The sequence below is a fragment of the Carica papaya genome, chromosome 7 (assembly GCF_054855325.1).
Source record: "Carica papaya isolate Zhongbai chromosome 7, ASM5485532v1, whole genome shotgun sequence".
Lineage (NCBI taxonomy): Eukaryota > Viridiplantae > Streptophyta > Magnoliopsida > Brassicales > Caricaceae > Carica > Carica papaya.
Genome location: NC_142315.1, coordinates 29,423,213 through 29,439,518, shown reverse-complemented (window position 1 = coordinate 29,439,518; position 16,306 = coordinate 29,423,213). Strand labels below are relative to the sequence as shown.

Sequence of the window (16,306 nt, the reverse complement as noted above, 5' to 3'; positions counted from 1 at the left end):
TAATTTCGTTTAATCAAACTTAATAAATTAAAAAAAATGTAATCAAACAAACGCAAGGCAAGCTAGAGACGGCCATGGTTACATCGAAGCGCATCATCATCATCATCATCATCTATTTCGCAAGAAATGAAGGCCGGTTTCTGAACTAAAAAAAATAGTTTCTTGCCCGAGAATATTTCCTATAACCTGTTATTTTCTTTTCATGTCCGGTCCTCCGTCTTTTTCTCTCATTGTTTCTTATTGAATAGCAGCTTTCGAGGCTGTCTCTTGTCGCTGTTATCTGTTTCAGGAGTAGGAGGGTATGGCTATTTCAAGTTTGAATGGATAATTGATCTTCTTCGTTTTCCTAGTTTGGATTGTGAAGTACTGGCTATTTGGTTTTCTGGGTTTGCTTCGTTTCTTTACTTGGTGAATTGGGTGTTGAAGGATTAGTGGAGATTTGAGGCTTTAGGGGGTTTGAGTATCTCGTGTATTCAACTGGGTCTTGATTTTTCAGAAGTGGGTGTCAAGGAATTCGTGAACTTTCTCACTTGATGGTATGAATTAGAAGTCATGAATGGAGTATCAGCTCAGTTTCCATCAGAGGTTCAAGCATGTTGTCAGTTTCTGAATTGGGTTTTTAAGGCTTTGGTCTGATTTCGAACTGAACTTACGAGAGATGGATTTGCTTGATTGAAAGTCGAGAAAATTCTCAAGGTTTGGATGGGTTTCTTTTCTTAATTGTTGGCCTGGGGAAGAACTCAATTTCAGTGTTGACGGTTCTTTATAATTTAAACTAATTGAATGTGAAGACTACTGGGTTGAATATCACAAGTTCTGCAATTTCCACTTAGTGTTTTCACATCTTCTGCTTCTCAGCTTTGGTTCGTGGCAGCTTCCATAGATTAGGATTCTTTCATTTATTAGCTTGTTTCTCCAAGATGGAAATCAAGCAGTTTAGTATGTTGAAAATGGCTAGTGCTGCGTTTAGTCTACTGCTATTAATGCATTTAGAGATAATATTTGCATCCGGGTTTGTGATACAATCGAATTACTGTGGTTCTGTCTACTTAGCCTACTCGATTAATTCGTATCGAGATGAATCGTTTTACATAAATGGGAACCTAGTTGACAAAGTTTTGTTCTGTAAAGCCGTTCAGTTCCACTCTGCAAATGGATGCATCCTCAAACACTTTGCCTGGAATGATTATTGTGCATTAATACACCATTCACCAGGTATACATTAATATGAGATTATCATTTGATGGTGTGTGATTAAGGCTATCTTTGGAAGCAATCAAGAAGTTTTGTGGAATTCATTTCAAAATTCATATTTTGTTCAAGTTCTATCTTTATGGATTTTCAAATGAAACTCCGTGAAAGTTCTTAATTTGTTCCACACATAGCTTAAAATAAATTGCCTTGAACCCAAATTTAGTAACATTGATGGTAATCTTTCAAAGGAACTGATCATTTTCTACTGTGTGTGCAGATGACTTCCGGCTCAAAGCAGGAAGAAAGATTTTGCAGCATGAGGATAAGGATGGTAAGGAAATTCATCCAGGAGAGATGAGGAATGTTCACAAACCAATGTCAACCCTGAAAAAGGTTAGCTTTGCAGCGGCTGGTGTTTTTTCCTTATGCTGTGCTTTTCTCTGTCCTTGCTTCTATAAGCGAAGAAAACCACCTCCACATACAGCTCTCGCAAAGGATCAAAATTCAAGTGAGTTAACGTTTGTTTTTACCTTAAAAATCAAATTTATTCTTGTTGTATTTGAGGTATAATGACAAATGAATGTTCTTGCAGTGGATTCAACTTCTCCGTTTGAAATAAACACTGCATCTGATAAGATTCCAGCCAGTCCACTTAGGGTACCGCCTAGTCCTAAATTCTCATTGTCTCCGAAACTCAGTGTAATCGGACCAATTCATCTCAGTATGGTTCAGGTTGCTAGAGCAACCCACAATTTCTCACCATCCCTACAAATTGGTGAAGGTGGCTTTGGGACTGTTTACAAGGCGCAGCTGGAAGATGGCCATGTGGTTGCCATAAAACGAGCCAAGAAGGTAAATGGTCATGAGATAACGTAGATGCTCCTTCCAAACCATTTCATGCATATATAGGAGTCTTGGAATTTATGCCATAAAATGAAATTTGGAACAGACCCAAGCAAAACTAGAATAAACAAAATGAAGATAAGGAAGCAATAGCGGGTTTGTTCTTTAGAAAGAACAAAGCTATAGAACGGTTTCTTCTTGGCTAAAGTGGGATGGGCAAATGTCTACTTGGTAAATTTCTCTGACAGGACATTTGTTGATCCTGATATTCCATATTAGTTTGTTTTACAGCTGCCATTATTCATAATAATAATATAAGTAGATTAAATTCTACTAAAAGAAGTAAATTGATGAATATCCTAAATTATTCTTTTATAGAATTGTGTGTATCAAAGAAGTCATCTTATTTATTTCCTGTAGTATTTTCATGTAAATCAATAAAATAGGAACAGTTTGAGAGCTTGCGAACTGAATTCAGCAGTGAAGTTGAACTTTTAGCCAAAATTGATCATCGGTGTTTGGTGAGGCTACTTGGTTATGTTGACACAGGACATGAACGCCTTATCATAACAGAGTATGTTCCAAATGGCACTCTTAGGGAGCATTTGGATGGTAAGGTTGCTTAATTTAAGATCTCTTCTTGTAAAAATGAATATTAATATTTCTAGTAGGTTAATCTAAGCAGTAACATGGATGATAATTGTTTCATGGGTAATCTTGGCAGGTCGACGTGGTAAAATCTTGGATTTTAACCAGAGGCTTGAAATTGCGATTGATGTGGCTCATGGCCTAACATATCTTCATCTATATGCAGGTAAAGAAGCATTCTACTTAGTTAGCTTGTTTCCATGATCTATATGGTGAACAAAAATAGATAAGTAGAATAGGGTTCCTCTCCAAACACCCCAGATCTTACATTTGGAAGTTGGAGATGGAAGCTTTTTTTTCCAGACAACTTATAATTTTATATTTAGTAAATAGAAATCATAAGTACGTATTACTAGATTCAAGTTGGAATCATTTGCTGAATTTTTTTATCTCTTCTCTTCTCTTCCTTCATTTATCCATCTTCTCTCTTTTTCCTCTCTTTTTGATCTTCTACAGTTAAGATAATAAAGATCTTAATTTCATCTCTCCCTTTCCCTCTCTTTTCATCACTCTCTTCCGAAATCTAAGGATGAAAATAATTATGAATTTTCAGGTTTATTTAGTCCTCCCCGACTTTGCTTTTCACTTTATAAAATAAAAAACTGGATGTTCCATTAAAAATATTGATTTTCTATGTTGTTGATTATGCTGTTTTTATATCTCCAATTCATTTTTTCTCATAAAAAATTAGATTTAATGTAACCATTTGACGATCGAGCTTAGTGTTATATGCCAACATGATTCTTAGGTTCTTATCATGTGCTTGTATGTGCAAGCCAACATGATCCGCAGAACTGGCAGAATTCTAGATTGAGTTAATCAATAAATTTGATGCTCATGAAGATGCCAAATGAGTTAATCAAAGCTAGTCCTTCATGTGTTACTTGCTTGTGGTTTTTGAAAGGTATGTTATTTACTTGACCTCCGGCTTGCCTTTAAACAGAGAAGCAGATCATCCATAGAGATGTCAAGTCATCCAACATTCTTCTAACAAAAAGCATGAGAGCAAAAGTAGCTGATTTTGGATTTGCAAGGTTTGGCTCGATGGATTCCAATGAGACACATATTTCGACCCAAGTGAAAGGAACAGTTGGTTACCTTGATCCCGAGTATATGAGAACGTATCAACTCACTTCCAAAAGCGATGTATATTCATTTGGGATCTTACTTATAGAAATGCTAACAGGCCGTCGTCCTATTGAATCAAAGAGACCCTTTGAGGAGCGAGTGACACTTAGATGGGTATGTTTCATCTTCCTTTCCTCTTGACATGATATCAGTTTACTTCTCCAATTGATATTTGCAAGTTCTCTCAAAACATAGACACGGAATTTATCTTATGTTGAATGCGATCCAGGCACTTGTGTTACAGAAATTCTCTCACACAAAACACAAAAATGCATGTGCAATAGAATTACATGTGCCCCTATGTGTGATAACTGAACTGTTTAACTTGCAGCAATATGGAAACTTTCCCAAGTCCTTGATTTGCATGGTCCAAATTTACATTTTTACACAATTAAATTAATTTCGCTCATCTTTGATTTCATAACGATGAATCTTTTAATCCACAACTTGTTAGGAGTATTCATAAAAGGACCTAATTTGAATTGAATGTAGAATTAATTTACAATTAGACTTTTTTAATACAATGTTTTATCTAATTTGTATAGTATTCTCATCTATATTCTTTAAAACTGACATTTAAACCAAATTCATTTCACATGTAGATCTAGATACTACACATCTGAAATGTAAATGTTCCCCCTTTCTTCCTTCTTCCACAATCTAAACCTTGCATGAATTTATGGTACTTGTACAGGCTTTCAATAAGTACGATGAAGGATTTATACGAGACTTGGTGGACCCTTTAATGGAGGAGGTGGTGGATGTGAAAATCGTAAAGAAAATATTTAGCTTGGCATTTCATTGTGCAGCACCGATAAGGAGGGACCGGCCGGACATGAAAGTAGTCGGAGAGCAGTTATGGGCGATAAGGGCGGATTATATCAAGAGTGTAAGAAGAGAATAACAAGCCTACAAAACTAAATGTGCTCTCTGCTTGATTCATCAAATGTTTTTTATTCCCTTCTTTTTTGTCTTACTCATTTCTCTCTTTTTCTTCTTAGTTTAATGTGTAAAAACCAAAATGTAGTAATAAAGCTGTACCTTCACCAAGGGATTCTTTTCCTGGCTTCATCATTAATTTTTTAAATGTATATCTGGATATGGTGTGGGCTTGAGAATTTCATCCGGACATTGCACTGTGTCTCCAGACATTATACATACATATACATATATATATATATATGAGAAGAAAAAGAACAGAAAGACTATACCATAAAGAAACTAGAGTTCGCCAAAGGGCTAGTCTAAATTGTAAGGAAGGTGTACTCTAATTTAACTAAAAAATTGCTCCAAAAGAAGAGTGCAAGTGAGAATAATTTAATGCTGTGAATTTTCCACTCCATGACTAATGTTGAATAATTTAACAGTTACTTGCATAATTCAGTAAATTCCATACAGAACAAACATTCAGTATTGTTGCTACCTGATTGAACAGCTGCTCAGAAAACATGAGAGGAAGAACGATAGACTTGTCTTGCTATTGTTGCAGAAGCATGCTGATACAATCTCAGATCTCCCTCCATAATGGTAGAAAAGAAAACAAGAATAACAATCTGAATCCTATGATTATAATCTCGACGTGCTTACAGGTTATATTTCTCTATCAATTTATCATGATTCACAAACAAAACTGCACTCATGACGAGGAAAGATGCCAAAATAAAAGCTCAAATAGAAGAGCGAGAATGATAATTTATTAAAGCTTTCTCCATTCTCCAAATCAAAACTCGATTGAGTTAGCGCAGTTTTAGTACATAGAGAAAGCAGAAAAAAAAAAATTATTCCATTCTCTCTTACCATGTCTTCAATCCAGAATCGATGAGGAATTTAATTGTATGATTCAGCCACTTTCTGCTGCTCAAATAGGATTACTTACAAATATGTTCCTTGGTCTGACCTGCATAGTTCACTGAAATTACCCTATAACCAATTAAATAAGGCCGGGAACCTGATTCTCAATCTCTTCCACCTGCTTCTTATCAGAGAAGGCTGCAAACCCAATAGATGCTCGGGCATGAAATCATGCCTTGTCAATATGCCCACCACAGGTGACATCTGCAATTAAGGAACATTGGAATTTAGACTGATCAATAAGGATATTTGCAGGGAAAATATTAATTAACGTAAACAATTGTGTTTAAGACATGCAAGCATGGCATGATTCATACACATACCAGCTCCAATGTGAGGAACAGAAATGCCTGGTGAAACATATACCATTTACAAACTACTACTAGACTAAAATTCCATAAGAAAAGCGATTACATGGCACCATAGATTATCAAATTGACGGTATAAATTACATGAATACTGGAAATTTTAAAAAATGAAAAAAGGGGAGGGAAGCTTCACATAAGACAGGGTTGCAATTACCAGTCAAGTATTTGAATAATTAAGCCAATGTTTAGGTGTGGAAAACTATAAAATAAAAACATGACATTTTTTCACTATCATTTTTCAAAAATTAAAAAATAATAGTGCGAATATAGCACAAGTTTAGAAAGATTCAGAGTTGTTTTTCAACTTCTATCGTATTTCACTATCATTTCCTAAGCCTTATTGTCATTTTCTATACTATTCATGTCCAAATTCATATGCATTTACAAAATGAAAACTCAAAGCAGTTTTTATTAACTAAACATGGCATAACCATGGGAAGACAAGGAAGAGTGTGCTATGAAAGGGTTAAAACTTAATCTATACTATAATTTATATTTATTACTAATATTATGATTCTTTGTATCATTAGGATTATACAACCTAAATCTTAAACTAGAGATCTACATGTTCATGTTAGACTAGAAATCTACTTTATAAAATATACAACCTAAATCTTGTAGACTAAATTTTTTTTTTTTAAATAAAAAAATATAATATGATTCATTAATTTATAAGTACTGAGAAGGTGTCAACTCATGTACAAAAAATATTTACATGTCAATCAAAATATCATTAAAATACTTAAAATCTTTTATTGTATAAAGAGAATGACTCATAACCAAGAAACTAAGTGTTTGGAACAATCAATCTCTAACCCTATCAAATTCATCTTTCACCCCCTCAAGAGCTCTCTTGTTTCCCTCTTTCACACCATCCAAAGATAGTAACGAGAATGAGACTAACATGTTTTTTCCCTCCATTGGTATATGTTCATATAGAGTAGAACTCTGCTTTGTAATATTATAAGTAATATATATGTCTCATGAATAAAATAACCTTCGATATTTTTCATTTCAGCTATTACCCTAATAAGTCTAACAAGTGCATTTTTGTTCACAATTTAGAAGTACCTTGAATTTTTATGCAAATACCTACCATGAAAAAATAAAAAAAATAAATACGACAAGTTTCTTACACTAGAGATCTTGGGTATCACCAATAAGTGCCTTAAACCAACTTCACGAAAAAGAATGAGCGCCTTAGCTAGTGACATAGTCTCCACAACAGTATATGGCGAAGCATTAGTAAAAGGATGTAAGTCTAAGAACATCTCCATTTCTTCCTCAGTTAATTCTATATCCTCTATCTTGTCACCGTTGCCTGAACCCCTCTTTGCAAAATCATCTGATGAGAACTGCTCGAGGGCATCAGTTCCTGCTGGCACTGGACTGGACAAGAAGTTCTTCTTCTTTAGCAATGTGATAAGATGAGCACGGAGGATTAAACCATAGAGAATGGGGGTTTTAGAGAGTGGAGACTGATCAATTACTGGAAAGCCATTATGACTTGTTGTTCTCAGAATGTGGACTATGTTACTGACCTTCTCGATTCCATTAAAGAGATTTAGTGGGCCTGTGACTACATCAGCAACTGTCAACTGTCTCATGTAAGGCTCAGCATGAGCTTCTAGGTATGGAAAACCCTTTGCTTTCATTATGAGGTCATATATATTGGCATTAAAAGCATCAGCAACAGTCTTGGAAACAAGAAGAACCAACATTATTAGTGGCAACAATAGTAGATTATTGGTCAATTCTAGGATAATGACACACAAAGAAACCGTCATCCTCATAGATCCACCAAGAAATGAAGCAGCACCCAGTACAGCAAAGAGACCATGATTAAGAGTTGAGTCCGAACCAAGTAGCATACCAACAAAACGACCATATGATGCTCCAGTCACAATAACAGGGACGAAGAGACCCGCAGGAGCAACAATCCCATAGCTTATGATACTAAGAAAGAAACAGGTGACAAAAAATATGAGAATTGAGACAAACTGGAACTCTTCATCAGTATTTTTGCTGAAAAGGTTCCTGATAGCATCATCATTTGTGTTGAAAAAGAGGCTAGCAAGATCATTATAGTGACCAGGAGGACATTGGTACTTCTTGTAGTTCCCTGACCGGCCAATTGTAGGACAGGCTTCTGAAGCATCTGAAGGGCATGGTTGGCATGAGGCGAGAAAGGGCAATCCAAATAGAAGACAGGATGTGAAAATGGAGATGGAGCAGGCAACAAAAATTTTGCATGAGACACCTTTCCTGAGGTGAAAAAGAAATTAATTCCAATTACATGCTACTACATTTTAAAGAATGAAAAAGAAAATGTGTTAAATCACAAAACCAGAAAGGGAACTTACTCATGAATAAGATTGTAAACTCGTAGAACCTTATCTAAAAGAAAATTGTACAAACTTCCCAAAATGCCACCCACAACTCCAAGGAGAAGCACAGGAGGCAAATCTTGCAGATGATATGAAACATTTTCTGAATAGGCATCAAACATTATCAGGCCACCTTTGCCAAATAACCCACACTTGCCACTTAAACAAACATCAATCAAAGCACGGAGAAGAATTGCAACAGTAGCTGCTGTGAAGAACGCTCTCCATAGAAGTGCACTTCTCCACCTGCATAACAAAATCTTGACCTTGATGTCCTGACAGCAAAATATATGATAACTACAATGTTCTGGAATTTTATGTCCCACCCAAATGCAACACGAGGATAACAACAAATTGGTTATTGGCATTGTTAAAGGCCTGGATCATGTAGCTTGCATGAGCATGCACATGTGCAGGAGCAGCAGGTAGCCAGGTGATTATCTCCTGATAATAGCAAATTTACTGGTATATAGAAACTTTCATTTTCCCTCATGGTTACAATGTCGTGAGTTAACTCTATTTTAAATGTGTTATGTTACATATGGTGGGTTTTAGAAGATAGAGCAGAGAGAGACAACATGCTTAGCAAAGTGATAAGTGAAGATAAGTAAATATGAAGATCGAAGAACCATCGATAGAAATTCTTAATTTGGATTTATTAGTCCTAGGTTTGGGATTTAGCAACCAACCAACTTACTGTAAAATTCTGCAGCAAGCTTGAAGCTTTCTTGTTTGAATTTCGGTCTTTACGACCTATGATTGGGTTTTTTGGAAAGAATCTCAGTCTACATAGTTACATATCTAAAAAACTTTTTATTTTTGTTTTTCTTAGAGGATTGAAGTCATTGTTGACTCAAGTAGGGATCATAAATTAAAGATGACAAAAGGCCTAAGAGAAAAACCATTGCTCTCAAGGCTCAATGATAAGCGACAACAAAAGCAAAGATGGTTCAGATAAAGCAGAGGTTGTCACGTTGCAAAGAAAATTAAAAAAATCTTAAAAAAAGTGTAGAATAAAGTACTCCAAGAAACTTGAACCTACATATGACAGTTTAAACAATTAGTCATATCAAGCCTAACAAACCTATTCTCCCTAGTACAAGAAAGGTACTTGTAGCCAGTTGGTCTAAATGCTGATGCCTCCACCATAAAGGAAAGAAACTTTTACATCGAGCAAGCAAATCTTTGCTTGATGGCACTAGATAATGATTCCAAGGTATACACTTTCAACAATATCAATGAATCAACTTTCATTTTATCAGCTTGATAACTTGTCTAATGAACTCCATAAAGAGTTTATGAACATGGAACACAAAACTAGTGCTCTCAAGAAAGAATTCAATGTGACACCAGCAGCAAACAGAATGCTATCATAATTAATCTAACAACACGAGAGGAGAAAACATAAATATAAGTAAGAAATACTAGTAGCATGAAATACTCAAATATATGAAAATTCTTGGATAAGCCAAAACCCATCCTAGAGAGAGAAAACAAGTTTATCCAGATAGCTCAAAATACCAGGATGACATTTCCTCCAAAGCAAACAGCACACCACCTAATGGAGCACGAAATGAGGCAGCAATCCCAGCAGCTGATCCACATGTTGCAAGATCTCGTCGATCTCGGTCATTTTTAAAGAAGCGAAGCCATTTCCATGTTAAGCCATATTTCTTGGAGCCACCTTGACCCAGCAAAGATGCAACACAGGCACCCATATGGACCATAGGGCCGGCCTTACCCACAAAAAGAGAGGACGATACTGCAGTAATGCTTCCTATTATCTGTATCCCAAGGAAATATGAGTATGAGACTTCTAGTTATAGAGGAAAGATATGAACTGCTTTCTTTTAGTTTGACAGGGTAAAAAATAATGAAGAACTTAGCAATCTTAGGGAGACAAAGATGTTTGAAACTCTCAATAGTGGGCTTTCATAAAGTTTTCCCGACAATTCCTGAAGAAAGTCTTATGTCAGTTGGAGTATCCCATGCCTTACAAAATAACAGGGAGGAGAGTAAGGTCTGGAAGCTATTCAAGACAAGTAACATAGACTTTCACATAACAACAAAATAGTTTAAATCAATATATTCAGAATTCAACAAAAGATAGAGGCAAGGAACAATGTCATTTGCATGAATGCATTTCCTAAAGAACTTCAAACTGCCTAAGTGATTGTGGGATTTGTCATCAAAAGGATACAGTCAACTCTCTCCCCATGCGTACCTTCCTCGCATCTAACAGAACTTTTTCTTCCATTCCTAGTTACAGTCATTTAGCAAATTAATCTTGCATCTGGCTTACCTACTATCTTGTAATAAAATCAATTAGAGTTGCCTCTGCAACCCACACCCCTCCAAAAAAAAATGTAAGAAATCTATAACCAAAGTTAATTTTTTTAGACATAAGATAATAAGATTAAAAAAAAAAAAAACTGAATAAGTATCTAAATATTTGATGCAACATTTGCTCTATAAATTAGTTTATAAGCCTCATTAGTCACCACCACCGTTCTATTAAAATACAAATTGTATATTTGATTATTTCCAATAAGTTTAAAGTTTTTCTGATAATTATTTACTTCATCAAGCTTGTGCATGAAAGAACATTTTCGCCAATAATAGATTGAGATTTCTTATCAGCTTAAATTTTCGAGAAAATTGGTTATACTCTGATATTTAACATATCTCATCTCCAATTTCAGCTCTTCCTTGCAGGCTTAAAAACAACAATCTAGCAGAAACCAAACACTTGTAGGATCAGTACTAAGGTAGGATCATTGTTAAGATAGAATCTTACTATTTTTCCTATTTTCCATATTAGAAAAGTATAACATATAGATCAAACAGTATATTAATTAAATTTCTCCTAGTATATGTTAATAGCTATAGATTATTTATAATAAATTCAATAACTTGTACTGGAAAATTTCTCTCATATTCCATTGATTGTAACCAGTAAACACAAGAGATAGACAGATCAAATCAGATCAAGCCAAGTAATCTGCCGGTTAGATATACATCTTTTATCAAACACAACTTGTATCAAATTACAAATTATAGTTAAATCAAAGGCAGTAAGGGATAAATGCCTATAGATGATAAAGATCTGATAGGAGATCTAAAATTTTCTTTCTGAGAGAAAAGATTGACAAGATAATTAACTATCATTAATAATTTACAAGTTGATAAATAAAACATAAAGCTTTAATTTACACTTTCATTTCATGTATTCTGTTTATTTTTTCAAACTTTTCATCGCCAAACACATGAATCCAACATCCTCCTGCAAAAGATTAATATTATGGCTCTTACAATCTGTAATACCCGGGCCCGAAAATCGGCCCGGGATGATTTTCTTTATTATTTTATTTATAAAAGAATTATCTAAATAATTAATTTATTTTATTTTATTTTTATTTTATTAAATCTTTGAGAAAAAATTAATTATGAACGAAATTGAAAATAATTTTGGAGAAAATGGGTGAAATTTTGAATTCGGAGAGTATTTTTGAAAGAAAAATTAAAAACAGAGAGTTAAAATATAAAAAAAAAAAAAAAAAAAATTGGCCATGTGGGACGGCCCAGTCAACAGCCCCGGAGAATCAGAGCATGCCGCGTGGCAACTCCACTGACATCGGCACCATGCAGGAAGCCACGCAAGTGATTCGCGTGCCCAGTGATCTGATGGCCCAGATCTCATCCCACGCGCATGAATGGCTCAGATGCATTCCCTCTTTAGACGCGATCGAACGATCAAATTCAATATGATCGTGCGGCCTAAATTCATTCCCCAAATAGGATAGATCTAACGGACGAGAGTATGTCATGTCTCCCCGAACGAACGGCTTAGATCGACATGAAATGGGTATTTAAGTATCGCGTTTTAGGAAATCCTAACCCTATCAGCCTTGCCCTCGCCGGAGAAGGAGATCGACCATCGATTGCCACCACACCGGAGCCACCGACGACCGCCAAAAGGGGTAAAATTTTTTCCTTCCCACTCGAAATTCGATTCTGAGTCTCTTTGTGGTCATATCGAAGCAAAAGGGATGGTGGGTGAACTGAAAACCGTGGGCAAAACCCGGCGGAGCCGCCACGGCCAAAACCTTAAACCCCCTCCGATGACTCTCTTCTCGTTTCCTATTTCACACGATTCTTTGACCATTGTATTCACCGTCCCTTTTTGTGCAGATTAGCCAAAGAAAAAACCTCAGCCGAGAAGGAGAACCGGTAGAGCCGCCGCGCCCGGAGACCCTCGCCGGTAAGTTCGATTTTTTGGTTTTTCTGCTCAACCGAGACTTCCTAACATGTTTTTTCACAGAGATACGGCCAAAACTGATTAGGCCGAGACAAATTGCTGCCATGGATGGCAGAGTCAGTGCCGGAGCACGGCGGCGGCGCCGTGCTGAAACCTTAAAATTGGGCAGGAAGCATTTCTGACACCGATTTTAGGTTTTTTTGGTAGTTTTGAGTACATGACGAGTATTTTGATTTCCGTAGGAAAAATTCTGGAAACCTGAACCCTGTTAGGAGGCGTAGTGAGTAGTACGACGTTTCAAAATATCGATCCGAATAACGATACCTCACTCTATTCTCTATTAGAGTAAATTGAGACGTAATAATTAATAATCTCGTGTTTTGTGAAAATCAGAAAAACCCTAACAATAATTATAGGTCACTAGTGAAGACAGAATCGGTCAGTGTACGATTGCTCTAGTTTAGCTACTCATTTTTTTCCTGTATTGTTTAAAATGTTTACTATCTTTTTGTGTGCATTAAATTGCTAGTTTGAATTGTGTTCTTGGTTATTTAGTTTATTTTGATTTCTCCTGTACTGTTTATTTGGTTATTTGGTTATGTTAAACTATATTGCTTGCTTAGATGACTTTTAAATAAATTTGTAAATGCGTAATGAGATGTTGGTATGCGATTGGTGGTTGTTTGGTTGATGAGAATCTATATATATAAAAGTTTACTGGGTACCCTGGAAAAAGGTGGACGGACCCGGTATATAGGGAACCCTACCATGAACATTACCTCAGTCGGATGAGACTGAAAAGTTTCATACTGGAAGAGTTTGGGAAATATAGTTCACCTTCATACCAGACGAGATATCGAGGCGATGGTATTTTTGACGCCCATTACCGAACGGGGTATGAGAACAGCCGGATTAATTGTCAAATTTAGATACTAGGTTCATGAGTAGGGGGATATCTCTATGAACCCTCAGAGATCCCAGTAAGTAGGGAAAAAAGAAGAATTACTAATCTTATACATAAAATTAAAATGTCATTTGTTTACTTGTCTTCATAAGTTAATTTTGGAAAAATCTGTAACGGTAAATATGGAAGAAAACATTTTAAAATTAAATGTATTTACTTAAATTAAGGAATCTATTAGTTATTTTATAATTTTTACCAACCTTCGATTTTCTCTATCAGTGATTAGTATGACATTCTTATTAAAATAATATAACTCACTATTTTATTAACCATTTCAAATTAAAAATATCAAGATTCAGATCCCGATCAGTTAGATGGTTGTGAGCAGTTCACCTCCCGGACTCTCTTCAAGTGCTAGTAGAGAATAATCTCTTAAAATATCTATTTATTTATTTTTAATTATCGTTTGTTTTTTTTATTGAACCAATATAGAAAAAACATTTTCGTAACCCCATTGATCATTTCAATTTAGTACATAAGAAATGTAAACCTTAATTTTATTGTTCGCTTCCGCATTTAGATGATAAATCATTTTCTTTTTAGTTTTGGATTTTTACACCGTCATTTCAAACATATCCCCAACAACAAATGTTATTAGCTTCCTTCGGTAAGGATTGTTTAAAAAAAGAGGCATAATCCAAGATCTTCAGCGACTAAAACAACTGCAGAACTTCTCTAGGGAGAAAAAAAAAAAGAAAGACCCTCACCTTGACGACCAGAGTTCGGAATGAAAATACTCCGGGTGCATCAACACCATTCAAGTAAGCCTTCACTTCCGGGATACCAGAACCAGTAGCCGCCGGTGAAATGAACGCCGTAATTGTGGACGCGAACAAAGTCAGAACCAAATTGGAAACAGAAAAGATTAGGAAAGCAATCCGATACCTGCGAAACAAAAGGACTTAGATAATTAAACCCATTCATATCCATATGTATACTTCTCAAATTCCAGTGAATTAATGATGTTAAACTTTCACGAATAGAAGGAGAAGCAAAGATAAATTCCAAGAATAAAAAAAACAAAGAAAGTCAGAGCGAAGTACCTTCCGGCCAACATCATGTTAGAGGTGAAGACGAACTTAACACCAGCGAGATTCTCGACGGCGAGATTGATGGTGAACCCGATGAGACCCATCACCGAGCCAATCAAAAAACAAAGCAACCACTTCATGAAGATGTACTGGAATATCTGGCACTTTCCCCGAGTCCTCCAATCCTGCTTGAAGAAATCGTTCTCAGCAATCCTACTCTCCCGCAAAGACACACAAATAACGCAAAGAGTCAAATCTCAACAACCGAAACGAAGCTAGTCCAAATTAACGAGCTCAGTTTACTGCGTGCCATGAAAATTGCAGGAGAGTGAGAGAATACTTACTCGTAATCAAGGCTCTCGATGGGACAGACGTTGGCTCCGACGATGGCGACCTGAGAGGTGGAATTTGGGGTGGAGCGCAGCGAAGAGAGCAGAGGAATGGTGACTGAGTCCTCATCATGGTTATGGCTGCTCAGGTTTCCCTCCTCTGAATTTCCAACCTCCATTGAATTTGGTTTTTCAGTCTATCTAAAATGGATTAGAAGTTTTAGAGGAGTATATTAAAAGAGAACCAGAGCTTGCCACTGAGAAACCGAAAAAAATAAATAAATAAATAAATAAAAACAGAATCTCGGTTCTTTTTTAATTTTATTTTAAATAAATAAAACAGAATTTCAGTTACACGACGGAGAAATGGGTTGACGGAGGAGTGGCAAATTCATCCACGGCGACTGCGGGAGTGCCCAGAGCAGGAATCCAACTTCGCGGTACGTGGAAAAAGAAAATCAAATTACAATTTTGCCCATACGTTGAATTACATATAACTCCTCACTTTCAGAAGTATATGTCTAATTAAAAATATATAATTTATTATTTTATAAATATATTATAAATTAACAATAATAAATTTATAATATTTAATTTAATATGATCGATAATTTAATTAAATATTAATAAATTTATTTATAACAGTTAAAATTTTTTAATTAAAATAATAATAATAATTTAAATTTTTAATTTAATCTTTTTTTCATAAAAAGAGAATGGAAGAAAATATATTATTTTTGCATAAATAAATTTTTCTCGTGCAATAATTATATATTTTTTTATTTAGATAATTTTATAATCAATTCTGAATCTATTCTAGATAATAATATATTTTTTTATAAATTAAAATTAACTATTGTTGATAAATATATATAAGTTAAAATATTAGTTTTGTAGAAGTTATATTTGTTTTTATTTAAATTAAATTTTGTCTATATTTTATGTCAATTGAATTTTTATACTTATGAAATATTTTTAATTTAGTCTTTATTTATTAATAATTATTAATATCGTTAATATAAATATTATGTATCAATATTTTTAATAAATAATATATTTTAATTAATTAAAAAATAAATTATATGTCACATAATATTTAATATTATAATTTTAAAAAAATAATAATAATTTAACCTCATCCGACCCTCCGTTCGTCTTTTTCCTCAATGCATCGTTATCATCGTCATCGTCATTATCCCTCGTATCTCTACGACATTATTATCATTATCCTTTCTCGATGTTGTTATTTTATTCTTAAATACTTATAAAATAAAAAAATTACATTTGTGTAACTTTTTAATTTAT

The 16,306-nt window shown here is 34.8% G+C and overlaps 2 protein-coding genes across 3 annotated transcripts; one reads left to right on the top strand and one right to left on the bottom strand.

Moving 5' to 3' along the window:
* Positions 1 to 4,863, top strand: CRCK3 (calmodulin-binding receptor-like cytoplasmic kinase 3). Of its 2 annotated transcripts, none has more exons than XM_088206795.1 (7): positions 1 to 1,215; positions 1,472 to 1,702; positions 1,787 to 2,046; positions 2,490 to 2,649; positions 2,762 to 2,851; positions 3,629 to 3,927; positions 4,508 to 4,863. In XM_088206795.1, the coding sequence occupies exons 1-7, from the start codon at positions 921 to 923 to the stop codon at positions 4,715 to 4,717; spliced, it is 1,545 nt and encodes a 514-aa protein (XP_088062921.1). In that variant the 5' UTR covers positions 1 to 920; the 3' UTR covers positions 4,718 to 4,863. The 2 variants fall into 2 exon arrangements, with proteins under 2 accessions (XP_088062921.1, XP_088062920.1); XM_088206794.1 differs by having other exon boundaries at positions 3 to 1,215; positions 2,484 to 2,649.
* Positions 4,864 to 5,465: 602 nt separating this feature from the next.
* On the bottom strand, positions 5,466 to 15,466 carry LOC110815671 (Voltage-gated chloride channel family protein). Its single transcript, XM_022043566.2, has 8 exons — positions 15,357 to 15,466; positions 15,017 to 15,202; positions 14,685 to 14,885; positions 14,349 to 14,526; positions 9,941 to 10,203; positions 8,396 to 8,665; positions 7,169 to 8,297; positions 5,466 to 5,868 (listed from the first exon to the last, which is right to left on the bottom strand). Exons 2-8 carry the CDS (start codon positions 15,178 to 15,180, stop codon positions 5,734 to 5,736), a joined length of 2,340 nt encoding a protein of 779 aa, XP_021899258.2. The 5' UTR covers positions 15,181 to 15,202; positions 15,357 to 15,466; the 3' UTR covers positions 5,466 to 5,733.
* Positions 15,467 to 16,306: the final 840 nt, after the last annotated feature.

Excerpts from the sequence above, each read along its gene's own strand:
- CRCK3 (XM_088206794.1), top strand. The coding sequence starts at position 921 with ATGGAAATCAAGCAGTTTAGTATGTTGAAAATGGCTAGTGCTGCGTTT. Across the intron at positions 1,703-1,786 it reads CGCAAAGGATCAAAATTCAA|TGGATTCAACTTCTCCGTTT; the intron begins GTGAGTTAACGT and ends ATGTTCTTGCAG. Across the intron at positions 2,852-3,628 it reads ATATCTTCATCTATATGCAG|AGAAGCAGATCATCCATAGA; the intron begins GTAAAGAAGCAT and ends GCCTTTAAACAG.
- LOC110815671 (XM_022043566.2), bottom strand. The coding sequence starts at position 15,180 with ATGGAGGTTGGAAATTCAGAGGAGGGAAACCTGAGCAGCCATAACCAT. Across the intron at positions 14,527-14,684 it reads AACATGATGTTGGCCGGAAG|GTATCGGATTGCTTTCCTAA; the intron begins GTACTTCGCTCT and ends TTTGTTTCGCAG. Across the intron at positions 10,204-14,348 it reads TCCGAACTCTGGTCGTCAAG|ATAATAGGAAGCATTACTGC; the intron begins GTGAGGGTCTTT and ends CTTGGGATACAG.